Consider the following 27,196-nt stretch of genomic DNA (forward strand, 5'->3'; position numbering starts at 1 on the left):
ACCATGTTAACATACAGGGCCAGGCCAGACTGAGTCTCGTAACCATGGTTAATTATCTACATATGTTCTATGAATCCTGAGACTTTAAGTTCACGGGTCAATTCTGCAAAATCCAGCAGCATATAGGCGTAGCTGGATGCTTACATACTGATTCCTGAAACTTTGCATTTTATTTTATCTGTAAAGTAAAAGAACTCGACAGAAGTGAAAAACAAACCTGGCAGTGTAGATTATTTGCAGACTAAACCAAAATGGCTCAAGCAAAATCCAATGTTGTCTAAGGTGCAATGAAAAAAAGACAGTCTTGCAAAACATATGAGGAGTCCATTAAAACCAGGAAGAAGAAGAAAAAACCTAACTTTAAAAACACCGGATGAAAAGAAAACCAAAGAGCAATGAAATAAGCAGGCAATTTCGATCACCAGTAACTAAATGAACAACCCATGCGCACCGAAAAAAACAACATTAAAAAGAGCAGCTGAAAAGAAAGACAGAGCAATGAAATAACCCGGAAATTCTGATCACCAGGAGTCAAACTAAAAGCTGCTGGAAACCGAGTGTTCTTTTGAGTGCAATGGAAGAAGCAAACCCTTCAAAGCAATTGGAAAGAGGCCAAACATCCCGTGAGTTAAAATAAAATAAAATTAAGAAGCCACAAAAACCACAATAATTAAAAGAGAAAGAACGAACACACACCAATTAAAGAAGTTGTTGGAAAAACAGAACCACAACTAAAGGCAACGAAGAGTGCAAGAAAAAAAAAGACAGTGCTAAATTGTCAAAGCATTTAATGCACCATCATGATCTCGCCTGTGCAAGTAAAATTCTTTCCTACTGTAGATAAGAAGAAAAGACTCAATTGTAAAAAACAAAGAAAAAGCAGTGTAAATTTTCAAAGCATTTAATACACAAATATGATGATGTCGCTTTTGTAAGTCAAATATTTTCCAAACTATAGCTAGCTACAGTTATTTTAATAATATAATAATAACTAACAAAGAAAATTGTTCGATGGGAAAGCACATTGCTTTCCCCGCACGTTAACCAACAAAGAAAATTGTTTCGTGGGGGGAAAGCACAGTGCTTTCTCCACGCGTTTTAGAGTTCTTTTAATATATATAAGAGTTAAACTGCAATGTTGAACGAGCACATGTCAAGACAGTTTATTTTACAAAAATATTTAACAAATTATTTTGTATTGTGATAATGGGTACTTTAAGTAATATACCTTGTAATAAGTTTTTAAAATGAAAAATAAAACGCATGAAACAAGAGTGAATTTTTATATATATATATATAGTTATCAAATTCGATTCAGGGATTGACCCAGCTAAGAAGCCGAGTCTCGGGTTATACAGGTTGATATGGATTAATCGGGTCAGCCAGATTCAACCTGAAAATTAAAAAAAAAAAATAAGTTTTAATATTTCATTTGAAAAAATTAAGAAACAATTCATGTGAATATAGACTATACTTGTTGTAAATAATGAAGTTTAAAAAATTATTTCAAAATGTTTTTTTATCTCATATTGAAAAGATATTATATTATCATTGCACCGTTTGTTGGCTGGAAAGTAGTTTCTTTTTGGAAAGTGAATTATTTTTCGATGTTTGGTAGTGTAATGGAAAATAAGTTGGAAAATATTTTCCAGTGTTTGGTTATGTCATGAAAAATAAGTTGGAAAATAACTTATTAATGTTTTATTTTTCTCAAATTTATTAAAATAATGAGGAACAAATCTTACAAGTTAAAAAGTTGAATGACAATGAAATTCAAAAAAAATATAATTTCATAAATTATCTTAAATAAAATAAATAATAATCAAAATAATAGAGATTAAATCTAAAAAATAAAAAAATTGAAAGATGGAAAAATTAAAATAATAACAATTAACATTTCATAAATGATTTCAAATAAAATAAGTAACAATCAAAAGAATGAGGACCAAATTTGATAGATAAAAAATTTCAATTAAAAAATGATAGGGAAAAAGCAAATAACAATTATAAAAATGAGGACCAAAGTTAATATAAAAATTAAATTCTAAAAGATGAAATTGAAAAACAAATATTCAAAACAAAATATATATAGCAATCAAAAGTTTGAGGATTAAATTTGATATAATCAACAAATAATATGATATTTCAAAATTTTTCACAACTTTCGGAAAGTGTTTTCCGCCCAAAATAAAAGGAAAACACTTTCCTGGAAACCAAACCAAATTTTCCTTTGACTGGAAAGTGTTTTCCGTTGACCGGAAAGTGTTTTACGTTGACTAACTTTCTTAATGGCAAACAAACACGGGAAAGTTTGGAAAGTGGTTTTCCGGAAACCACTTTCCGGGAAACAAACGCAGTCTGTTGAAGTATTTAAACTAAAAAAGTTTTTTTTTATACATTGAAAAAATATAATTTTTTTTCTTGTGAACATATAATATATATATTAAAGGGTTTCAAATTTCACATTAAAAAAATAAAACATGCTTCTGATATTTATATAATGAACTTTGAAAATGATTAATAATCAATTAAAAAAATATAGAAAAAGGGGTCTCTGATTAGAAGAAAAAATACATTTTGAAAAAAAAAAACTCTATTAATTTTGTTGGGTCGCCCAGGTCACGAGATGATAGGGTTTTTGCTCATACCGGTATTTTATCTTATCGGACCGGTCCAAAATCGATTGGAGTTATGGTTTTTTCATTATAATTAAGATCAAGATAAAATATTTTATTGAAAAACAAACAAGTCCTTCTGTTTTCATATTTGATCATTTGGTGCATATATCTTGAACAACAAGTCAGGGAATATAATAATAATAAAGTAGTAATAATAGTAAAGGAGGAGGAGGAGATTCGTGTCCTCGTTCCTTCCAGAATCATCCACAATAACAGAATTTCTCTCCCGAACCTTCTTTCTAGCACCTTCCACCATCCATATAAAATCCACGCCTCACCCTTCCCTCCTCATCAGGTTAAAATCAGAAGCTAGCAAAACAAAACAATACAAGTACTAAAAATCTCCCTGTCTTGCTTCCCAAGTTCAACATCAAACCATCAATGGCTTCCTCCCGGGCTCTCAAGAGACTAGTCTCCTCTAGCATCATCCCTAACAGCTCTTCTCTCCGCTCCTTTCTCCGCCCGGTAGCCACCTGTCCTTCTTCTTCTCGCCTTTTCAACACCAATGCCCTCAGAGACTATGACGATGATCATGAAAGCGGCCGTGGGATTGATGATCGCCCCTCCCATCGCTCTCTTGCACGCAGCCGTGATGACTTTCTCTCTGGTAGTTGTCTTTTCGTTCCTCTCTAACAGATTTGATACACACCACTTCTGCATGTGCCTCTAAATTTCATATTTATAATAACATTATTCCCTCTAATTTCATTTTTTTGGCTTGATATTAGTAATCTGTTAAGCGGAAACAGAGGGTTTGAACCTTGGGTTCAAGTAATGAACAATTTATGTTTCAATTTGACATTGCAGACGTGTTTGATCCATTTTCACCGACGAGGAGTTTGTCCCAGGTCCTTAACATGATGGACCAATTCATGGAAAACCCACTCATCTCTGCCCCCCGTGCTGGTGGACTCCGCCGTGGATGGGATGCGCGGGAGACCGATGATGCTCTCAATCTCCGAATTGATATGCCTGGTCTTGGCAAGGAGGATGTCAAGGTCTCCGTGGAGCAGAACAGTCTGGTAATTAAAGGGGAAGGAGCAAAGGAATCGGACGATGAAGAGAATGCGAGGAGGTACAGCAGCAGGATTGATTTGCCCGAGAAAATGTACAAAACTGATGAAATAAAAGCCGAAATGAAAAATGGGGTTCTAAAGGTTGTGGTGCCTAAGGTGAAAGAAGAGGAGAGGGCTAATGTTTTCCATGTTAAGGTTGAGTAGGTTGCAGGGGAGTCTTTGTTAGCGGTAATGTTTCGAGTGAGCAAGCATACAGAGTTGTGAAATTTGGTTGCCAATGGTTTGAACTAATTTGGATGCTGCTGTTGTTTTTTTATATCAATGATAGTTCCGTTTTAGTCTAAACTCTTCTGTTACTCTGCTTTACTCAAATCTTGCCTGTAATTTCTTTTTTGGTTAATAAATTTTTGATCGCATGTTAAATAATTATCTTAATTTAATAATTTAATTATTTTACAGTAATCTTGCTCGAAATAATCAGGTTGAGTAGGCATTTCAAGCAGAGTGGGGGAGGCAATCGAGACTCTTCTTCTTCAAAAATAAAGGAAAAAAAAGTGTTGATGGCCTGGAGTATATGCTCCCTGACTAGGCCCATTTCACATATGGATCTAATAAGATGATAATAAACTATGCACTGAGTGGGCCCAAAGCATGTCTGGGCACCGACAGGATTAAAAGGGAGCCTGGTGCCTTTGCAATAGGAGATCAGGCAAGACAGGAGCTCTAAACCTTAAAGCTGTTCACGCTCATCATGCCCTGGTCTTCTCATCGTTATCTAAAAAGACAAAACATATTAATAGAAACTTTATATAGGCCTGGCCTGGCTATTTCAATGTAAAAGTGGTTATTTTGCTCCTTCACAAAAAAAAAAAAAAAAAAAAAGTTTTGGCTTTGGGAATGGAATGGTTCTTTTATAAGAATACAATGGTCACTGTTGATTTTTTTTTTATCATATTAGTCTTTCCAAATAAAAAAAATAGTGAAAATACTATAATACTTTTAAAAGAAAAAAATAACTTGCATTAAAGGTTTTGTTTTTATTATTATTTGTTTGGTTGCATAGTATAATTATTACCAAACCCTTATAACCAAAATCTTTTAGACTGCCATTGGAAGGGTTTTTCCATCAATTCATTTTTTATAAACAATGTAATTACTTTTGTACCCTTGCATACAAAATTTAATAAACAATCTAGGGGTTTCTTTGGACCTTTTATCCTGGCTTTTTCATTATATACGATGTGAATAAGGGTTAGTTTGATTTTTTTAAAGATATAAAAATAACATAAAAAAGTGTATCACCTCATGTGAAGAAAACATGCCTACATGTAGAGAAGAGTCATCGCATTCAAGCAACGCGTGCTATGTTTTTTGGTGGTCAAAAAGCCAGATTATCATGTCACCAATTTTGACGAGTGGCAACGCGTCATTGAGTTGGCACGTGTATCATGGTTCTCGATGATCTGGTAGTGCTTAGGTTTTTTGTCCCCTCTCTTTTTTCTCTCTCATGACCTCGGGATGCTCACTGACCAAGTAAAAAATAAAATGTGTCCTCCCATTTTATTTTTATTTCAGCTATATCCCTTATTCTTTTGATCAACATTTGATTGTTTTAGATTTTTTTTGATAAATTTTTCTTTTTAATTTCATCCCTTTAAATTAAGTTTTATTTGATTTTTATATTAAATATGTTTTTCATTCTTTTAGTTGTTATTGTTTTTCAATTTCAGCTCTTAAAATTTAATTTGATTTGGTTTTTATATCATATTTGATTCTCATTATTTTAATTATTATTTTTTTCTTTTTAATTGTATCCCTTAACATATTATTTAATTTGATTTTTATATTAGATTTGATTTTTATTATTTGAATTGCTTTTTTTTTATCATTTTCTTAATTAATTTTTCTTTTGCAATTTCATTCATCTTCATTTTATCTATTTTTATGTTGAGTTTTGCTCTTATTCTTTCAACTTTTTTTTTTTCTTTTCCATCGCTTTTTTAATTAATTGTCATCAATATTTCGTTGGTTTGTAAAGAAGTCAGAATCCGATGTAGTGCACAACCACAAAATCTTCTACATTTTATTATGATATTCTTTGCTAGTACATATTTTTATACAATGTTGACACCACACTTCTCTAGCCAATTTTCATAATTCAAATACCACCATGTTTTTCCAAGTCTGCACCGCACTCTATGTAAAGCGGGCCGCCTACTTTCTTGCCAATGGTTTTTTCATTGCTAGTATTCACCGGCCTGTCCAATAATTAATAACAAAGCCAGGCACCAGAACTTATGGTGGACACCGACGTCTCCACCAATCATCAATTGAAGGGCAACCCTTCATGTCCCACAACGTAAGCCGACGTGATGTGGATAGAAAGTGAGTTTTCTTCCTTTATGATCGTCTTAAGTTTGAATTTGAGGAGAGGTCAGCTAAACCCCGACTACAATATATATATATATATATATATATATATATATATATATATATATATAAAGAAGAATAGTCGGTAACAAAAATCTTACCTTCTCCGAAAGTATGAACAGTGGATGTAGATGCTGGACCACTAAAATCTTAGCTCAAGCATCTTGTCCACGAGCTACTGTTGAGACAACAAGACGACTTGGGTAATCGTCACCGGAGACGTCAAACTATTTGGGCTCGCCGGCCAGTAAAAGTAACTCGTACACGACTTTCGTTTTCTTTATCCGATACTAGATCTGCTATCGCCACGAAGACTGGTGGACCGCTTTTTCTTTTAATCTCTCAATAGGAGTAGTGGCCTGATTGCAAATTGAAAATCGAATTTAATGTAACTAGCACCGCTACCCCATATGTGGTGCCAGGAAATTGACCTGCCACTGTCCAGAGCTAGGAAGCAAGAGCAAAAGCCTCGCTTTTGTTACTGTTTACCATTAGAACATCATGTAGCAAGCTAGAGAGCATCTGGCTCTGGCTTTAGTTGTCCTTACCACGGTTGAAATCGGAGGGCATCGACACCGAGGAGAGAAACAAATTCAATCACGAGAAAACTCAATGAATGAATTCCTCTTTATTGAAGTATGAAAATAGAAAAAAATACCCGAAACCATCATCATTCATAGTGCTCTCAATTAATCACACCATCATGAAAAATCATCTATAATGCTTGGAGAGAAACTCCAAGATTTCTTCACGTTCCGAATGGAAATACTTCCAAACAAAAGGAGAGTTTCTCACAAATGTAGAAGGTTTGAAATCCAGTTGCAGCCCATGATCCATGGTCTCTTATCCGTTGGCAGGGAAAAAAAGAGTTCCAATATCTCCTTCCTCCTTGAGACTGTGTTATAAAAAAAAATTTAAATATACTTTTAAAACATAAAAGTACCAAAGATCTTAATTTGTTTGCGTGCCTGAATTGTTTCTAGAGAGGAACTACTTGTACATGGCCCGATGTTTACAAGCCTTCCTCGCATGGTAAAAACAAAATGCCTCATCCTGTGTGCTGCGAAAATGACAAGCCATGCCTTTTCTTTGTTTCCTTTCTCATAGGTAGGCGCTTCGTGACACGACGCTGGCCTTTCTCTCCAAGGTTCAGATCCCAAAGTGGATAAATCGGAATCTTTTTAAAAATAAAAATAAAAAAAGCAACCAATTATTTGCCTTTTACATGCAAGAACCCTCCCCTGTCTAGTGTATATATACAGACGCCAGATGTGAATCCCATCTTAAATACCTCAGCCGATATTAAAATTAAGAAAGGAAAAAAAAAACGTCCACCGAAGTTGAATGGCCAAAGCCTAAAGGCATTTGGTTCTTTTCATTGATCTTCGACGACAAATTAAAAAGCTGGAGCACTGCCACTTTAAAGGTGGAGTTTAATTTTGATATTTACTTTTTTAATTTTTTTAATAAAACAGACGTTAATTTGTAGCATTTTCATATAATTTACGTGGTGTTTAAATAGTGTCTCGGAACCAAAAAAAAAAACAAGCATGAACAATAAAGATAAAAATATATTTAATTAAAGAGAAAAATAAAAAAAATAAAAAAATATTTAGCTGCAAATATAAAGATATAAAAATAAATTTGTCTCTTAAATAATTTTAAAATTAATTTTTATATTTTCAAAATATGAGTTACAAAGAAGATATGTGTACAAAACTAATATTTTTATTTTTTATTCATAAAATATTCCTATAAAAAAACTTTTAATTTTATATTTGTTCAAGTAAAACATGTAAGGATAAAAATGATTGTTATTATAATTTTAAAACCTGACCCGGATCGGGAGTGTCAACTCCAATTAAAAAAAAAACGATTAAAACAATATTGTCTTGACCAATTTTTTTCTTCAAAAAAGTTAACGGGTTTTTGATTGGATCACGAATTGACTGAGATTTTTAACTTAGTTAGATTAGGTCAATCATTCCTCTATATTTTCTTAAATCAGACTAGTCAAGGCCCCGAGTTATCCGAGTCTTAGGACAACTCGTCAAGCCAATCTGAGTTTTATAATAAAAATTATTATATTATTATTAATTTCAATACTCAATATAAATTAAAATAAAAAAATCTAATATTTTAAAAAAATATTTAAATTTTATAACAGTACATATTAAAGTTAAAATATATATTTTATTATATCTTATCCACGATCAATAAAAAAATAATACATAGATAACCACTCTGTTTTTTACATCATCACTGTAGAGTATTCTACCTATATCTCTTTATTTCATCTTGTCTCCTCAGTTCTTACCTTGTAAAACATCATCAGATCAATCCACCCACGTAATTAACATAACTTTCTCCTTTTCTTTAGAATGAGATAAATAGCGAGGCAATAACATACCGCCATCCAGCCAGCATGTTCTTGATCGCCGCCATGTCATGTGTGTTTCCTCCTCTGAATCACGGCTTTTTTGCTTTCTATCAGGACTAAATTAACAAAACCCTAAAACTCAACTGGCGACGTGAAATTTAGTTCCAAAATTCCCATAACACTTGCCTAATAAATAAACATTCAATTGAAACAGAAGGTACTATGAGGACACGTAATTACAACGGTTTGGAAATTTGATTTAAAATGTTTTTTTTTTCTGAAAACAATATAATTTTTTTAATGACTTTGGATGGATTCTACATAAGAATGTCAAACCATTAAAATAAAAGTCAATCCGAGATTTATTGGTAAAAAAATAAAATTCAAATTCCACATACATTCTCAAGCTGCAATCTAAAAAGTTCACAGGCTCCACTTCTTCTCAAAGGTTTATAAAATATTAAGAAGTTTCATAAAACAATGATGAATTAGATTTAGGGAGTATTTGTTTTTGTATTCTAATCTATTTTTTAAAATAATTTTCACATAAAGATCTTGAGATATTTTTATATATATGGTTTTGATATATTTTATTTTATTTTATTTTTTTGAAGAGGATTGCCCTTCAATCGTGACCAGAAGCTACAAACATAATACCCTCCGACACAAAATTCAAAGAAATACAATACCAGCAAAACAAGAAGCAAGGCAGCCCCCTATCTATCACCATCGCCAAAAGCCAGAAAAGGAAGTTTCCAAGTTCTCTCTCAAATTCTGAAACAGGTTAGTGTCGGTCATCCACGTCCACCCCATCATCATGGGCCCATTAATCTTGCCACGTCAGAATGTCCGTACTCCCACTCGTGACACCTGCAGCTGAGGAATAATTCCCTCCGGATATGCGAATATGCGCTCCCGCGGCTTCTTACTGATAAATTATGCTGGCTTGTGGAAGTACAAGAATAACCCTGCTGAGATTGTGAGAGCAGTATCGCGAGTTTATGCAGCTTGACTATTTTGCCCTTATCAGCTACAAGGTGAGGATTCTGGACCCGAGCTGATGGGGGCTGAAGAAGTCTGGATTTGGTGGGACCTCGTAAAACATGTCATGTTCGTAGGATGCCAAATCCTGTATTCGAAAAATATAGAATAAATCAAATATTCAATCTTATATTCTGGTAATTTCAGTGAACGGAATTCAGATTGTTTTTTTTTTTTTTTTTAAGATTTGAATTTTTTTTTTAAAATTAGTTTTTTCATGATTTAAATTATTTTTATATATTGATATTGAAAATAATTTTTTTAAAATAAAAAAATATTATATTAATACATTTTCAAGTAAAAAAACATTTTAAAAACAATCGCTACTATACTTTTCAATACCAGGGTTTTTTGCAAAATAATCAAGGGTTACAATCGTCCAATTCTCTCACTGTGTTTCTTTCCCCCCTCGATAGTTATTACAGTGTTAGTATTTTTGGGTTCTAATTCTTCCAGTCCCTCTTATCAGGAATCGGGTGAATTAAGTGTAAAGTCCCTTCACTTCTAAGCTTCTCCTGCCTAGACGCTTTCACAAATCGCAGCGTCAAAAAATATATTTATTTATCAATGAGGAGGGCCACAATGCTAGACCTTTTTTTTTAGCGTGTTGTGTTTTAATTCTATTAATATTTATTTATTTTTAAAGTATTTTTTATTTAAAAATATATTTTTTAAAATATATTTTTAATATCGGCACATTAAAACAATTAAAAAAAACTAAAAAGATTAATTTAAAAAAAATAAAAAAATTTAAAACAACATCTCTGCCGCAGAAATTATTAATACGCAGTCCATTTGACTCGTCATTTTGTCAGAGTAACCGACATGTTCCATTTCTCTTTGGATGGCAATTATTTATGGTGGTTGCCATTGCGTACAAGTCATTAGTTCCCTCAAGCATCTTAGCTGTGTGGATTTAGGACTGAACAAGTGTTTGGGCGTCGACAGCAGCGATGTCGTCATGGGACACTCGAGAGAGCGGGCCATCACAAAGAGCTCAAATTCGAAGTAAAATCATCAACTTAACTTAAGTATTGTTTTTGGATCTCGGACTTCTTCTTCTTTTGAATGACTCTGAAAAACTCAAGAGCCTAAGTTAGAACATTTAGTATATTGAAAAAGCTGAACTCAACCGAATATTAATATCAGAAAGAGTTTTTTTTTGTAAAAAAATTGATAGTGTGAGGCGGCGTTTCCGAAAAGAACTGCCCACGTGGAAAAGTTATATATAAAAAAAAACCATTTTTCTCAATCACGATGACAGGTCGGTCAAGGGCATTTTCGTCAAGTCACGTAATATAAAATAAAAAGCAAAACAACTTGTTGCGAAATTAAGCAAAGGACAAGATGGACATTTGAAAACACGTTAAAATATTAATTAACGCTAACATTAAGAAGACACCCGTCGTAGGCAACAACGACAAGCGCGCGGCGTTTTTTCCCTTGAGAAATAGAAACAAAGAAAAGAAAAAGGAAGCAGAGAGAGAGAGTTTGATATATGGTTTCCCTTTTTAGAGAGAGATTGATAGTTTTCTAGAGAGAGAAGGTGAGAGCAAACAATCTCCTGTGAGCTCTGTCACCCTAAAACAGGGTATGCTGTTGCTCTTCAGCTTCCGTATTTAATGATTTCTGTTCATTGTTTAGATTAATGTTCGTTTCCATATTCTTGGTTTTGAAATTTTGGCTTTTGACTTCCGTGCTGGTTTGTTTGTGGTCTGGAGAGAGTCTTCAGAAGTTGATTTTGAGAAATGGATTTTTGTTGAAATGTAAATTCATTGCCCAAGAAATCTTGGGTTTATCTCTGATTGTGAAAAGTCCCTTCTATTTTGTTTTGAGTTCTTTCTCCCGTGTTTCTTTTTTTTTCAATTGACTGTGGACTTTTTTTCTTGATCTATTTTGTTAAAAATCTATTGGATTGATAGACTATAAATTCTAGCGTTTGCAAAACTGAAGTTTGAATTTTTTTTTTTGAGAGGAAGCCTTTTCTAGTTTGAATATTTCTTTATGTTGTCTTCTTCAACACGGGCTCTATTTGACCCGAATTTTAAAAAATGATTTTTCTACACGCTTGGAATCTTGAGATATCATTAGCTTTTGAGTGTTTGAGGGGTTTTTAATCTTCTTTTTTTCAATTTTTAATTAACAGAATTTGAGAGTTTTTAGTTTTATATAATTGAACTCCTCTGCTAAATCGATACATATTTGAGGATTTTTTTTTAAAAAAATTAGTCAGTCTTATTCGACAGCGAAAAGTTACTAGTTTGTGTCAATTGAGTTCCTTACTTTGATTTGCTGTGAGTGATGTTGAGCTGGTAGTAAACTGAAGAAATCCTTTCATATAGCTAGATATAATATACAAGTATAATTTTGTATAATGCTGAGAGTTGGAAGGTGTGTTAGAAATTAATTTAGAGAGAATCTAGAGTCATTTATTAGGAGCTCATGTTTATGTGTTCTAATGAATCTCTAAAGAGTCGCTTAGAACTTCTGTAAAAGAAGAGTTCCAGTCTTTAAAGTGAAGATCGGTGGAAACTTGTAGACATAGATACAGACTCATTCGAAGACTTTCTCCTTGCTATCAAAAGTTTTTTCAACTCCTGCTGCTTTTAGTCTGTTACTAAGTTATCATTGTAAACTCATGTGAAACCTTGTTTTTTTTAATCTGTTTTGCAGCGTGCTGCCTTTGTTCTAAGAGAGGAAGTTGAATCCCTACTCTCCCCCTTCATTCCTTGAAGAGTTAAGAACCTATACATGAGTCCATCTCTGGATCCAGTCGAAAGAAACCAAATTAAGCCCCCTATTGGTATTCGATTCTTAGAATGCGTAAAGAAGAGAAGGCTTTCCTACGGAACCCACCAAGCCATTGTCTTGATCGTTACATTTTTGGCATACGCGAGCTACCATGCTGCTCGAAAAACCACGAGCATTGTCAAGAGCACCCTTGACCCACAATCATCTGAGGTGGGGTTAAGGTCTGTCCCATGGAGGATTACTTACTCAAATGAACCAGTTGCAAGAAAAAGATCTTCATGGAAACTTGGAGAAGGTTGGGCTCCATTTGATGCCTCAGACGGAACAGCCTTGCTTGGTGAACTAGACTTGGCTTTCCTTGCTATATATGCCATAGGAATGTTCTTTTCAGGGCACCTAGGTGATAGGATGAATTTAAGGATCTTTTTGACAATAGGAATGGTCGGAACTGGTATATTTACGTCATTATTTGGCGTTGGATTTTGGGAAAATGTGCACAATTTTTACTACTACTTGATAGTGCAAATGCTTGCTGGCCTGTTCCAATCAACTGGATGGCCTTCGGTGGTTGCGGTGGTTGGTAAGTGGTTTGGGAAGAGGAAGAGAGGGCTAATTATGGGTATATGGAATGCCCACACTTCTGTTGGGAATATTTCAGGCTCTTTGATTGCTGCTGCAATGTTGAGCTATGGGTGGGGCTGGTCTTTTGTTTTGCCTGGTCTCGTTATTGCTTTTGTTGGCTTGCTTGTGTTTTTGTTACTGCCTGTTAGTCCCGAAGCTGTTGGAGCTGATAAAGATGAAGATGAATTGGATTCTCCAAATAAAGCTGGGGAGGGAGTTACAGAGCCTCTTTTGGCTTCGGACCCTGATGTTAAACAGGAAGCTGTGGGGTTCATTGAAGCATGGAAAATACCTGGAGTTGCTCCATTTGCTCTTTGCCTATTTTTCTCCAAACTGGTGGCCTATACTTTTCTCTACTGGCTTCCTTTCTACATTAGCCAGACAGGTAATTTGGGCTTCTTAGCTTTTTCATTTTTGGGATTGACCTGAATTTGCGTAGCATTCTTTAATGTGCTTATAAAGTGAAGGGAGAAAATGAGATTCATTGGTTTCATGAGTCTTCTATGACTGGTTGAAACTCTTTAACATCAATAGAAATGTGAAGACTCACTTACTGTATACTCGTTTATAAATTTAGATATAAAACATAGGTGTTTGTCATTTTGTAACTGGTGAAATGTGTTCTTTTGCTCCTTTTTTTTGTCATAATAATATCCATGATGTGGACTTATTTATCCTCATCAACCTTTCAGCCATTGACGGAAAGTACTTATCCGATGGAAGTTCTGGAAACTTGTCAACTCTTTTTGATGTTGGAGGGGTGGTTGGGGGAATTTTAGCTGGTCACATTTCTGATCGCCTAGATGCCAGAGCAATTACAGCAGCAAGCTTCATGTACTGTGCCATCCCTTCTCTCTTTTTCTACCGGAGCTATGGACACCTTTCCTTGGGTTTAAACATTGCTCTTATGTTCATTACTGGCATGTTTGTGAACGGCCCTTATGCTCTTATAACAACAGCTGTCTCGGCTGACTTGGGAACTCACAGTTCCTTGAAGGGGAACTCAAGGGCATTGGCCACTGTTACGGCAATCATAGATGGAACAGGCTCGGTTGGAGCTGCAATTGGACCTTTATTAACAGGTTACATTTCTTCTAAGAGCTGGAATGCAGTTTTCGCAATGTTAATGGCTGCAGCTTTAGTTGCAGGTTTGCTATTGACGAGACTTATTGTGGCTGAAGTGGCTGCAAAGATTGCTGAATCAAGGTCTCAAGGATCTACGTCAAGAGCACCAGCTGCTGCACTTGATGTGTGATTTATAGAGGGGGGAAAACTGGGGTTATACTTATATTTGCCAGTGTGATTATCAGAGTGTTTTATGAGCTCTGCCGATTAAAATGACGAGGAAAAATCCTCTTGATATGTACGAGGATGGGAGAGGATGTTTTTAAACCTTCTCCATGATATACGGCTGGGAAAAGTGGAAGTAGGAGAGGGGCTGTCCTGCTGTTTGTGTATATATGTACATTCTTTTGCATATTATGTATCAATTTAAGCAATGCAGCATTGCCCAGAAGGGAACTTTTTAAGATTATTGAATACTTTCTTGAATGCGGGGTTCAGATGATCCATTAATGCGCATTACTCCAGCTTTATTTTTTTATAAACAAAAGATTTGCCTCAATATCCTCATAAAAAATTAGAGAGAGAGGAAGAAAAGCAAATCTTTCCTGAAATAAGTTTTGTAATCTGTGGTACCATGCACACAAGGATACAGTTGACAAGGAGGGGAGATACAAAGAGAATTTCCTCTTTTTTTCCCCTTCTCGTTTTCTTTTTAGATTTAGTGCAGGATTGATATATTCATTGAGAGAGAGAAAATCTCCAGTGGCTTTATCCTTAGATTATGATCAGAATGAGGGAGAGCATGCATGCTCACCGCTCCACCTAGCTAGCACCCCCAGGGGCAAATAATGATGAAATTGAAGAGAGATTCTGCTGGCTCCATTTCTCCTGTGGGCGGGCGACAAGAGAAATAAGAGGGGCAATTGGGCTATAATTAACCTAACCCGTGAGAGGGATGCTTGATTTTAGAAACGGATAAAAAATAAAAATAAAAAGTCACGATCGGCAAAGACAGGTATTGGGCACCTGTTTTAGTAGTGTCAATCCCGCAAGAGTTGCTATACAACTAACTTTTTAGTTAGTGTTCGGTAACGTGACGGAAACGTTATTCGACAAGATTTTGTTTATTTTTTATTTAATTTCTTTTTAATATTTTTGGATTATTCTTTTAGTGTCTTGAAAAGACAATTTTACTTGCGTGGCCCACGAAAAGAGAAAACAAAGTGCACTCGTGACTCAATACAGGATAGGGGTTTGGATGCTGGTGTGTTCTTTTACGTGTGCACAGTGCTACTTTTCTAAAATATTTGATTGAAAATAATAATAATAATAATAATAATAAAATCATCTCGGGAAATACCCACAAACTATATATTCTTTTTTCAGTATGTATACCATTATATTAAAAATATATAATAAGATTTAAAAGATTATTCTGTCAATTGATAATATTTTTTTTAGGATTTAAATTTTGTGGTCAATAATAATAAAATATTATTAGCAATACAAAAGATGCGTACTTAAAATAATTTAGAGAAAATTAACCTTAGCATACACCATCAGTTCATCATCTCCCGATTGTTGGTTTATTTGTTTGCTTCTTCTTAAAGGTGTTCTTACACCAATTCTTCATTACATTTATATTTTTATTATGTTACAAATACAATAAAATATATCGGATCTTTTTTATTATATTTATGATTTTCTCTGTTTTTTTTTACTTAATACTAAATTATTTACTTGCACTATGTTATAGATTAGATCAAAATTTTTTAAATATTAAAATGATATTAAGACATTGTCAACGTGTTTTTCAAGAAAAAAAAGAAATTCAATTGTGTAGGATTAACCTGATGTGAACCGTTCATCTTTGCAAGTCCAAAAACAATCTAAATAAAAAAAATATAGTTTGATTAATATATTTTTTTAAAATAAATATTGAAACAACAATATATTGGATAAACCCAGTTAACATGTAAAATTCATGACCCGAGTCATAAGACCATGATAAACTCGTAAAAAACAAATAAAAAATATATATTGAAGCTCGATTCTCAATCAACCTAATATTGAGAAATGAAATTTTAAAAAAATCAATTAAAAAATGACAAAAAAAATACTCGAGTCAACTCATATTAACTTACCAAATTGGATAATAAAACTGAGATAACCCAATAGAAAGGAAATCAAAATAAATTATGAAGCTCAATTCCTAATCAATCAAATGTTAAATAACAAAATTAAAAAAAACTAATTAAGAAATGACAAAAAAAAATCTTAGTCAACCTTGGTTAACTTGCCAAACCTTTAACTTGAGTCATGAGACTGTGATAATCTCATAAAAGACAAATCAAAATAAATTATGAAAGTTAATCCCCAATCAACTCAAATGTTGAAAGATGAAATTGAAAAAAAACAATAAAAAAGGACAAAAAACCCAAGTCAACCGAGTTAACCTGCAAAACCCATAATCTGAGTCATGAGATCATGATAATCTCATAGAAAACAAATTGAAACAAATTATAAAATTTATTTCCCAGTAAACCCAAACATTTAAGGATAAAATTGAAAGAAAAAATACATTACACAAAAGGATAAAAAAAACTTGAGTTAGAGTTAACTTGCAAAATCTATGACTGGGTTATGAAACTGGGATATCCTCAAAGATAGCAAACCAAGAAAAACTATAAAGCTCAATTCATGATAAATGCAATTTTAAAGGATGAAAATAAAAAATAAAATCAATTAAAAAAAATGACAAAAAAACCCAAGTCAACTTGCAAAATCCGTAATTTGAGTCATGAGAACCTCATGAAAGCAAATTAAAATAAATTATGAAGTTTAATCCCCAATCAACCCAGATATTGAAAGATAAAATTAAAAAAAATTAATTATACAAAAGAATAAAAAAACCTTGAGTTAGCCGAGTTAACTTGCAAATCTCATGACTAGATCATGAAACCGAGATATCCTCAAAGATAGCGAATCAAGATAAATTATAAAACTCAATTTCTGATAAATACAATGTTAAAAGATGAAAATAAAAAATAAAATAAAAAAAAATAAAAGAAAAGAAACGGTTCCAATGAAAAATGCTTTCTTAAATTCTAATTAAAACTCGTAATGGACTAATTAAGTAAAATAATACTATTTTATTTTTTACACCAAATCTAACTCCAAGGTCAGAGACAATTATATGAACACCATATTTTGTGCCAAAATAAGATCTGAGATGTTTCCCATGAACTACAAAAGGAGGTACTCTTTTACAAAATCCAGCCGAGATGTTACCATTGATGAGTCAGAGTCCTTCCAGTTCAAAAAACGAACCAGAGTTCTTCTGAATAATTACCCAGAAAGCCTATGACTTCCGCTTCAGTCCAGCGGACGACATGGGGCTGGTAGAAATTCTAGGTTCAACCCATGGTTATGGACCTGAAACCAACGGGGATAACATGAAAAGGAGACTTGAACCAGACAGCAATGGTGGTGATTTGTACGTGTAACAGCTAGCTAGGCTTCAAAAACACAGCAGCGTTAGCATGGGAATTCAAACTAGCACTGGAAATTGGACTCACACATGCTTTATAGCCTACAAGAGTCAGCAGAGTCATGGTTTCAGAAAACCTCCACTAGAGATCCCAAATCAACTCATCTTGGATAGGACAATTCGTAGATTCCGATTTGATCATGTCCTCGTAAGCTAGCACTTTGAACACATCAACCCATTTATCAATTTTCCCATGAAAATATCTTCTCTTCATTGAAATCCCATATAACATTGACACTCTGTTTATAAACTTCTTGTCATATGACATTGACAGGACAACTTGAGGGAAAAAAGTGGAAGGTTATGGTTATGGGATTTGTAGTTTGGAGGTTTAAATGGCAAGAAACAATATCAAAACAAGTTAATAGCTCGGGAGAGCTGACAATGGTGGTACGAATCGAAATCAATTTACACTACTCTCTGAAACCAGAAAGCTCCTGGCTTTAGCTACAATGATCAAAAAGACGAGGTGGGATTGTGATGTTCTAGGCTCCAATCATGACATGCCGAAGAGGTACAGGGACCCTTGATCATGGAACAGGATCAATTTCTTCATGAACCAACTTCTTCGATTTGTCTACAAAAACATCTTCTTTGCAGATATCTAAAATCTTAGTTTTCTACAGCCTATACTGCAATTTAAATACCACCCAACAGTGCCGGCAAGTGGTTTACTGGTCTTGTCTCTCCATCCACTTCTTAATAGTTTAGCAATTAAACAAACAAAAGTCGAAAAAAATATTTGGCATGCAAAAACAGTATGCAAGTTCAAGCCCCAAGAGTTTCCATTTCATGCGGGAAAAAAAAATTGTTTAAGGGTAGAATCATCACTGAATTCTTTTTTTTTATTATAAAAAAACCCTTTGATTTGATCCAAAGTGCATTGGATAAAAGGCATCTTTGATCGGTAGATATTCGTCAACTCTTCGTGAAGATGATGGATCATGACCTTTATCTTATTTTGATTAGATGTTTTGTTCTTATTTTTAATGGTGTTTATAAATTTTAGCATAAGTATTTATGATAAATAATTCTTACATATTAAATACCATAAACTTAAGTGTCATGGTCACTTCTACTTTTTATCCATAAATTAAATATAATTATTTATTTCAAAATAAAAATTAGAAGTAATTATGCTAATAACATATCATAAAACTATATATTTAAAAGTAAATAATATAAATAAAATAAGTGTAAATAAAATAAATAAAAACAATATAAATTAAAGAAATAAAAAGATAACATTATTATTTTATAACATTTGTAAATATAGTTGGATAAACCCAACATCTCAACCATATTCTTATTTATAATTTAATATTTATTAATACTTGTAAGCTAGGAAGTTATAAAAAAAATATAAAAGGTATTTAAAGGTATGATAATAGTTATTTTTTAAAATAATTTTTATTTGGAAATATATTAATTTTTTTAAATTATTTTTAATATTATTACATTAAAACAATAAAAAAATATAAAAAAATTCAATTGAAATAAAAAAATAAAAAAATTCAATTTTTTTTTAAATATTTTTAAAACAAAATAAACGTGCTGGAAAATGAGATTTGAAATAAAGAATGAATATAAAGATGATAAAGATAAAACAGTTTCTTCCCCTTCAATTACAGACAAAACAAAGATGAAAAAGAAAACAAAAATCATCATGACACATGCTTTACATGACTTTCCCGCAAAAAAAGACCCTCTCCTCTCCTGTCCTCCCCCACCCCCACTCTCTCAATACAATCAGGCCATTTTATTATTTATTATTATTCTCTCTGCCACCGACGCCAACACCAACAGTTTCTTCTCCTTCTCTGATCGAGTCGAATCAAATCAGGTTCTTTTTTTATATTTCCCTAACCATTCAAATGACTTCTTATTTTAATTGTATTTTTACAATTCAAAATCTAGGGTTTTTTTGTTGCCTATTTTGGGCTGTAAATCAGATTTGTTGTAACTGATCTTTTCATTCTTCATCATTTTTTAACGTTTCTGTTTAATTAAAAACGGGGTTCTTAATTTCTTATCAATCAAATTGCCATGGTGCTGAAAACTGAAAAAGTTACCTGAATTGAGTTAATATATAACGATTTTTTTTTGTGCTTTAGTTTTTTGTTCTTCTGCTTCGAATTATTTTCTGATTGCTGATTATTTGTTTTTCTGCAGGTTTTTCTGGGGGGGGGGGTTTGTAGTTTGGTAATATAATCTATTGGTTTCTTGACAGAGTTTTAAGCTAATTGAGCCACTTGATGGTTTTGTTCTTTGCGGTTTAGTTTGAAGCTGTGATTATTGCTGGGAAAGAGGCATGTTAAGCCAGTTCGTATGAATTTTTGGGAGGTGGGTTTTTGTGGAGAGGCTGTTTTTCGTCACAAATGGGTGCCAGTTATTTAGCGATTTCAGCAGTGTGTACGGTTTTGAGTTTTTCGGTTCTAACAGAAGTGTCGTTACATATATTGAGATCAGATGGTTTGATTGTTGAGAATCTTACCAACTTTGAGAATGCCAACCATGCACTTGAGCTTCTGTTTGGTTCATATGCCACCATTGCATTGGTGGTGAATTTTGTATTCAATGTATTTATACTACTCAATCTTTGTCTTAAGGTGAGTTTTTTTTTCTTAATTTTGCCAAATGTTTTCTGGTTTATAACTGCTCATTTATGAATATTTATGTGCAGAGGTTTATGTAGTGAGTTGAGCAATCTGTTTAAGAGGATCTCAATTAGGATTTAAGTCATGACACAAAAATATGGTGAAATATGTTTTTTCGAGATTTATACTATCATTCTCTGCAGTTTGCATGCTAGCCAGGCATTTATTGCTTGTCTAAATACCGTGTCTTAAGGAATGGGGCTACTGCTTTAGAAAAGAATTTACCACATAAATTCCTGCCTGACAGGAATGGGACACCATCTTGTTGTTGTGGGGGCTTCTATGCAGAATGATCAATTATTGTGGGCATAGGATGTTTTCTTTTAGTCTCTTCATGATATGTTTCTTAGGGAATTTTAGGAGAGTTCTCAAAAGGGGATATGTCACAGGCAGCCCTTCTGATTTGGTTCTCTTTACTTGCACTGCATGAAACATATTCTCTCTGTATTTTCTCACTTAATTCTTTTCCAGTAAAAGATTCTTCCTTCTTTGAAAAAAAGAGAGCATAGATGAGATGGTTTTTATACTAAGTTAATGCTACTGGAATTAGGAAAATATGTTCTTGGAACCTGCAGCATTGTTTGGGCTAAATAGTTCAAATGGAATTGGGGCTCAGATTCCCAGTTGGTTATCATATTGATAAGCTTACTTTCCTTCATAGATATTGCTTTGAGGGTTCTGATTTTGTTGTTGAACTTGCAGACTATTTTCTTTGGAGAGTTGTATCCTTCTGAAACTCAAAAGCTAGTGGAACGTCTCATTAATTATGCTATTTACAAGGTAAATATCCTTACCAAGTGACTGGTTGGAAAGCATTTGACTTTTATTCTTTATTATTTACTGTAGTACTTGATAGGCCACTTCATTTAAGCTACTGTATTAGTTCTGTTGCACATTGAGTTTTTTAAAAGTCTGTCTTGGGACAGCAATCAGGTTTTATTAAATGAGCAACTATAATGAGAAAGAAGGCTACTTATGACAAGTAAAATCACCTTTGAGTGTTTGTTCAACCTTCTTCCTGTTTTTTTCATAATTTTTGCACCACCAATTTCTCAGAGCAAATAATATCTAGCAATGGTGTTTTTTTTTCTTTTCCTTTTGTATCTTTTAGACCTGTTGTTTTGCAATCTGCTTGTCCAGATATAGTATTGGTTATCAGGCTGGTAAATATTTTGAATCTGGATAAGTATTAGTTTCCATGACGATGATTTGATTGTTGGATTGGAATTGGGTATCTTTGAATGAAGTTTGATAAGGCTAGTTATTCTGTTGGAACTCTATGTTTGTAGTTCTGTAATTGTTGTGTTTTCTTATGTGATGAATATTGCACAGGGAACACTTTTACCACTGGTTATTCCTCCAACAATTTCTCAAATAGGTCTCTGGTCAATTTGGCTGACTGGACTATGTTCTTTAAAGGTTAGTGGCACTGTTTTCTTATGATAAAAATCTGTTGTTTTAATTTTATTATAGAAATGATAAGATTTCTGGTAGTTTGCATGGTTTTACAGATGTTTCAAGCATTAGCTAGAGATCGACTTGAACGTTTGAATGCATCTCCTTCTGCAACGCCATGGACATATTTTCGTGCCTATTCAATGTTGTTGCTGGTCCTCTCTGTTGACCTTTTCTGGTAATCTTTGGTAACCCAATGTTTTATTGATAAATATGATTTAGGAAATGCACTTGGTGCCCTTCTTTGTATGATATTGGCAATAAAGCTCAATGAGAACCCAATTTCATTACTGTTTGAAATATCTGCAATGGGTAGTACAATTTGACTTTTGGTAAAAGCTATAAAAATAATGTACAATCGTATATCAGACACCATGTTGGAAGTAGAAGACCTGAGCATAGCAGCAACTTGTTTTGATTTATAGAGAACAATTTTCTTTGTCATTGTGCATATGAAATTAGTTTTTCTTTTATTGGTGCTAAGTTTGTGATGGTGGAAATGGTTGGGGTAGTTTTGGAGGAGCAGTGGCTGGGCTTGGTCATGATGGTTGCCTAACTGAGACAGGTGGATTAGGTTACTTAGTTTCTTTGTTTGCCATAAACATCCTGTTCCTACGTTCTGAGTGGTGGCCCATGAGGTGCTGCTTCTCTATCAGAAACATTGTATCTTTGTGAAATAACAGGTCTAAATGGGGAAGGAGATGCTATACTAATTCTCATGATTTTTCACATGGTTGCATATGAAGGAATTATTTAGCCTGCTCTCTCTCTGTCCGTCTGTCTGTCTCTCTCTCTCTTTTCTGTTTATCTCTGACTCTGTTAATTTTTATCCTGACAGGCACTTTTTTTCTGTATCATCTTGGTGTTTGCAGGATACATATGTGTTATGTAATATACAGAAGCACAGGTTCATCCATGTTTCTGTTGTTGTTCTTTGAGCCTTTCAGTATTGCTTTTGAGACCATGCAAGTAATGTCTCTGGAAAACTTCTTTTCTAGTTTTATACAGAAATTGTAAATATGTTACGTAGATTTTAGTCTTAGTGAGACACATAGCACTTGTTGACTAGGTTATATTCTCTGTAGGCTATGCTGGTTCATGGATTTCAGTTGCTTGAGATTTGGCTCCATCATTCGACTGGGAATAGTGCAAATTGCCAAAGATTCAAGTTTTTTGATGCAATAAGAGCAGGTACTTCCTGAACTTTTATTCTGCTATATGAATGCCAGTATCCTAGATTGTATCAGGTGATAGGCAACAGTTTTGTGATATGTACAGTATATTATAGAGTGTATGTGTTAAGGCAATTTACCTTGGAGATCAGACACAAAGTCAAGATGCTGCTTGAACAAAGTCAATTTCCAAACTGCAAAGATATATTTTTCAACTGAAACATCCAATGGATATGTTAGGAATTTAAAACAGTGAACATAATTAAAGTATTTGTTCTGCTCACTCAAAAAGATTAAGCACTGCTCAACTGCATAAAGTTTGTAGGTGCTATAGCAATGTTTGTGAATGTGAAGGACTAGTACTAGTGGTAGAAATAGAACTTGAGAGGAGGAGGGTGGGGATGCATTTTCTCTGCACTTGACACTCTACAAGAACTTGTTGTCGTGTTAAAGACTTTTGTCCTTTAGTAACTGAGATCACATGGATGTGTGTGTAATTATTATGTTATATGTGCTTGTGTGTGCATAAATGGAAAGTTCTAAATAGTGTAATGGATAGTGTATGTGTATGACTAGTCAACAATTACTTTCATCAAAAGTTGTTGAAGGGCCAAAATTGGTCAACTAACTTACAGATCTTAATTGAAAACGACCAGGCACATTTTTTTGTGCTTAGCTCTTCAACTGAAAACTGAAAGTGGGCTTGTTTTTCTCTTAGACTGCATGTAGATCAATTCCCTTTGCTGTACATTAGAAAAGTGCTTCTCCCACGGTCTTCACATTGTCTTTAAGGGCAGTTTCAATATAATTTTAAAAATGCTGTTCGGTGGTCCTAGTTTATTTATGTCACTTTGTTCCACTTTACCACACTTCTAGTGGATTTAATGTGATGATATTTTCCTGATTAAGGAGTGTGGTTGCAGGTTCATTGTTGGAGTGGAAAGGCATTCTTATCCGGGATTTGGGCTTTTCGCTAGACATGGCAGCCTTGTTAATGGCACTTGGTCATTATGTGCATATTTGGTGGCTCCATGGTGTGGCACTTCATCTTGTGGATGTGGTCCTCTTTTTTAATATACGTGTAAATATTTTGTTCTACTTTCTTTTTGGAACTATTTAACATAAATGAGTTTGTTTATTTTGACACACTGATTTGATGTCCTTTATATTAAATGATTCTGGTAATTTGAGCAGGCTTTGCTAAGCGCTATCATAAAGCGTATAAAAGGATTTATCAAGCTTAGAATGGCTTTAGATGCCCTTCATGCAGCACTTTCTGATGCAACATCTGAAGAGCTACGAGCATATGATGATGAATGTGCTATCTGTAGGGTATGGTTGTCTCATATCTTGCTCTCTTTTTTTTCATTGGAACTGTAAGTGTCTAATGAATCGGGGTAATGACAGGAACCTATGGCCAAGGCCAAAAGGCTACTTTGCAGTCACCTTTTTCATCTTGCTTGCTTGAGATCTTGGTACAATTTCGTAACTTATTGCTTTTGAGCAATTTTATTTGGCTATTTCTATGCTTAATAAATGTTGAATATTGCTCAATATTACCAGGTTGGATCAGGGATTAAATGAGATATACTCATGTCCCACTTGTCGGAAGCCACTTTTTTTAGGCAGGCCTGAAAATGAAGCAAATACTCATACTGGAGAAGTTCTGGCTGATGAGCAGCTTGCTCATCAAATAAATGAAGGATTTGATCGGCAAAACACTCCAGGTCGTGCACTGCTCGATGGGGCATTCCCTACCCAGATTCAGAACTCTACAGAGAGCAGTCCTTGGAGGTTCGGCCCCTTACCTTAGATCATCATAGTCTCTCTTGATTGCCTAGAAATGAGTACAGCTTGCTGCTTCTAGATGAAAACAATCATTTTTTCCCTTAAAATGTCCGAGGAAATTCTGAAATTTAGAGCTAGTGACCATTCTGCTATTGAGCAATGGTTAGCATGTTACCTAGCAGTAGTTCCTCTATGAGCACCCATGAATTCTAGCATTATTGGAAATCTTGAATCTAGATTTGCTCGGGATCTGACATTGTGATGACTCTTTAGCTGACTGGCTGTCATATTCTATTAGATCCAATGGCCATGTTTAAGTTGACTTTAACGAAATTTTCTGCTTAAGAAAACAGAAAAAGTAAATTCCAACACATGCATGTTTCCTTTTACCTAAGAAGTAGATGGAGGCAAGAGAGATGATGATAACCAGGAATGCTAACCCAAATTTTAAATCCTAGTCTGCCATTGGCTGAAATTGCAGTCCCAAACATCTGAGTCTGTCTAATCTTTTCTAAAAGCCATTCAATCTCAAGTAAAAGACAAATGGTCATTGCATAGATTGCGATTTCAAAGATTGGTGCCAATGTTTCCATCAATTATTTTGATCTCTCTCTTTCTTGCACCATAGAAGTGCAGGGTTGGATTCAAGTTGGCTACCTAATTGGTCCGGCCAGGGTGCGGATGGGGCTGGTCCCTCAACAGCTATGAGATCAGTTGGATTGGGGGGGGTTCAGATGATGATGAGGCATCTAGCATCTGTGGGAGAAACTTATGCACAAACTGCTCTCGAGGATGCTGCCTGGAGCCTTTGGCCAATGAGTCCATCTCAGGCTACTCCATCTGGCTCTTCCACCCCTCCTGCTGCTGGTGGAAGACACCCTGGTGGTTTACATATGAGGACCGCATCACACTCCACAAATGATTTCATAGCAAACATACTTGCTATGGCTGAGACAGTGCGGGAGGTTTTGCCCCATGTTCCAGATGAGTTGATACTCCAGGTTCTGTTTGAACTTACTTTTATTTACATGTCTCCAGGTTCTTCATTTGTTCCTTAGGTATACATTTTGTGGTTAGTTACAAAGTAGGTCTGCAAATACATTGTCACTTGTCATTATCATTTCCTTTATGTGCTTTCTTCTATTCCGTCTTCTTCCACGTTGCATCACTATCTGTTAAGATCCTTTGTAACATATCTCCATTCTGTTGCCAGCCTTCAATAACATGTAACGTGAGATGTATACTTTTAAACCTGTTCACAAGATTGAATGTTGATTTAAAGAATTAGGGTTGGAGCTTTTTTATTTATATAAATTAGGAGATTGGTTTTATAGTGTGTAAAATATTTTCTAGACTCCAACTTTGTTGGTATTCATGGATTATGTTTCGAAGCAATTCATTTTTTTATAGTATCCTGTAGTCTTAATTGAGAACCTCCAATGCATCAAACTTTGCAGGACTTGCAGCGAACAAATTCTGCTACTGTTACTGTAAATAATCTTCTGCACATGTGAGATGAATACTCTGTAATGGCTTCATGTGCTCGGCAGTCAACCTTTTCTTCCATGTACTGAGTGTCTCTGAAGGTTTGGGGCCGTGCACGACTTTGCCAATCACCCCAGACCGTTTTCTTCTCATTGCACTTTTGCCTTTTCAAATATCCACAAGCTTCAATATATGTACATACCAAGTCATTGTACACGAGAGGGAAAGGGAGGGAAGAAGGCATAATGTAGTGCTAGTTTTTCAGTTTCATGTGAAAAATAAAATCTATACATATAAAGAGATGGGAAGGTTGAGCCATTGAGGCAGGTCTTTGTGCTCTGCGCCTTGAGAGAATTTAGCGCATCAAATCAATTTGCTCCAAGCTACAGAGGACGCAGCTGTACTGCCTGGTTCTGCATACATAGTGTACAATTATGAATAATATGTATTGTTTTGATCAAGTAGCGCCTGTTAGATTCTGAGGAAACTAAATGATTTACTTCTAATGCATGTCATCAATTGCTAATCTTCAATCGAAATTTTGCAGCCAGTTGTGATTGCATCCGCATAGTTCTTTGTTGACCAGTTCTTATTATTTCACAAATACTCCCACGCTGATGATTCAAGTAATCTGCCTCAACCATATGCAACCTAATGGCAAATGGTATTTGTCTTCCATTTCTATTTAGTCAGATTTCTGTTCGAGTAAAGCAGTTGGTTTCTTTAAAAGGATTTGACAATTCCCTGATGTTTCTGATGGTTTACTCAAGGTAAATGAATATTCACAGAGGGTACTCAGATTGGAGAGACATTTGGTCGGTCCGTGAGGTTCCCGTAAAGACCCACCTGTAAATTCGTTTATGGAACAAACTCTGCAAACATTATGATGCGCCGAATTGAAAAAAATACAGGTTTTGCGACAGCTTGCCTCGACTATTTGTCATGTACACATAACATAATACCAACTGTTTAATCACCTAGTTTGGGAGACAGACATCTCCTCAATGTCTCAGATCTTGGCCAGAACTCTAGTCTCCTCACATCTTTCGTGGAGGATTCCAACTGTAAAACTCTCTTAAGAAATTATTACAAGATTCAAGCGATGCT

The 27,196-nt window shown here is 34.3% G+C and overlaps 3 protein-coding genes across 6 annotated transcripts; all 3 read left to right on the forward strand.

Moving 5' to 3' along the window:
- The first annotated feature begins 2,948 nt into the window (after window positions 1-2,948).
- Window positions 2,949-4,120, forward strand: LOC7479202 (23.6 kDa heat shock protein, mitochondrial). 2 transcript variants are annotated; one of them, XM_002303463.4, is made up of 2 exons: window positions 2,949-3,288; window positions 3,486-4,120. In XM_002303463.4, exons 1-2 carry the CDS (start codon window positions 3,060-3,062, stop codon window positions 3,896-3,898), a joined length of 642 nt encoding a protein of 213 aa, XP_002303499.1. In that variant the 5' UTR covers window positions 2,949-3,059; the 3' UTR covers window positions 3,899-4,120. The 2 variants fall into 2 exon arrangements, with proteins under 2 accessions (XP_002303499.1, XP_024452663.1); XM_024596895.2 differs by having other exon boundaries at window positions 2,950-3,285.
- Window positions 4,121-10,950: 6,830 nt separating this feature from the next.
- Window positions 10,951-14,446, forward strand: LOC7465506 (putative glycerol-3-phosphate transporter 1). 2 transcript variants are annotated; one of them, XM_002303464.4, is made up of 3 exons: window positions 10,951-11,136; window positions 12,219-13,302; window positions 13,610-14,446. In XM_002303464.4, the coding sequence occupies exons 2-3, from the start codon at window positions 12,297-12,299 to the stop codon at window positions 14,170-14,172; spliced, it is 1,569 nt and encodes a 522-aa protein (XP_002303500.3). In that variant the 5' UTR covers window positions 10,951-11,136; window positions 12,219-12,296; the 3' UTR covers window positions 14,173-14,446. The 2 variants fall into 2 exon arrangements, with proteins under 2 accessions (XP_002303500.3, XP_024453815.1); XM_024598047.2 differs by having other exon boundaries at window positions 10,951-11,091.
- A 4,726-nt stretch (window positions 14,447-19,172) lies between these two features.
- LOC7465507 (E3 ubiquitin protein ligase RIN2) lies at window positions 19,173-26,639 on the forward strand. Of its 2 annotated transcripts, none has more exons than XM_024597516.2 (13): window positions 19,173-19,375; window positions 19,705-20,141; window positions 20,892-20,969; window positions 21,522-21,608; window positions 21,701-21,822; window positions 22,517-22,613; window positions 22,730-22,835; window positions 23,740-23,897; window positions 24,011-24,148; window positions 24,224-24,291; window positions 24,380-24,610; window positions 25,236-25,605; window positions 26,062-26,639. In XM_024597516.2, the coding sequence occupies exons 2-13, from the start codon at window positions 19,911-19,913 to the stop codon at window positions 26,116-26,118; spliced, it is 1,743 nt and encodes a 580-aa protein (XP_024453284.1). In that variant the 5' UTR covers window positions 19,173-19,375; window positions 19,705-19,910; the 3' UTR covers window positions 26,119-26,639. The 2 variants fall into 2 exon arrangements, with proteins under 2 accessions (XP_024453284.1, XP_024453283.1); XM_024597515.2 differs by having other exon boundaries at window positions 19,174-19,375; window positions 25,233-25,605.
- Window positions 26,640-27,196: the final 557 nt, after the last annotated feature.

The sequence above is a fragment of the Populus trichocarpa genome, chromosome 3 (assembly GCF_000002775.5).
Source record: "Populus trichocarpa isolate Nisqually-1 chromosome 3, P.trichocarpa_v4.1, whole genome shotgun sequence".
Lineage (NCBI taxonomy): Eukaryota > Viridiplantae > Streptophyta > Magnoliopsida > Malpighiales > Salicaceae > Populus > Populus trichocarpa.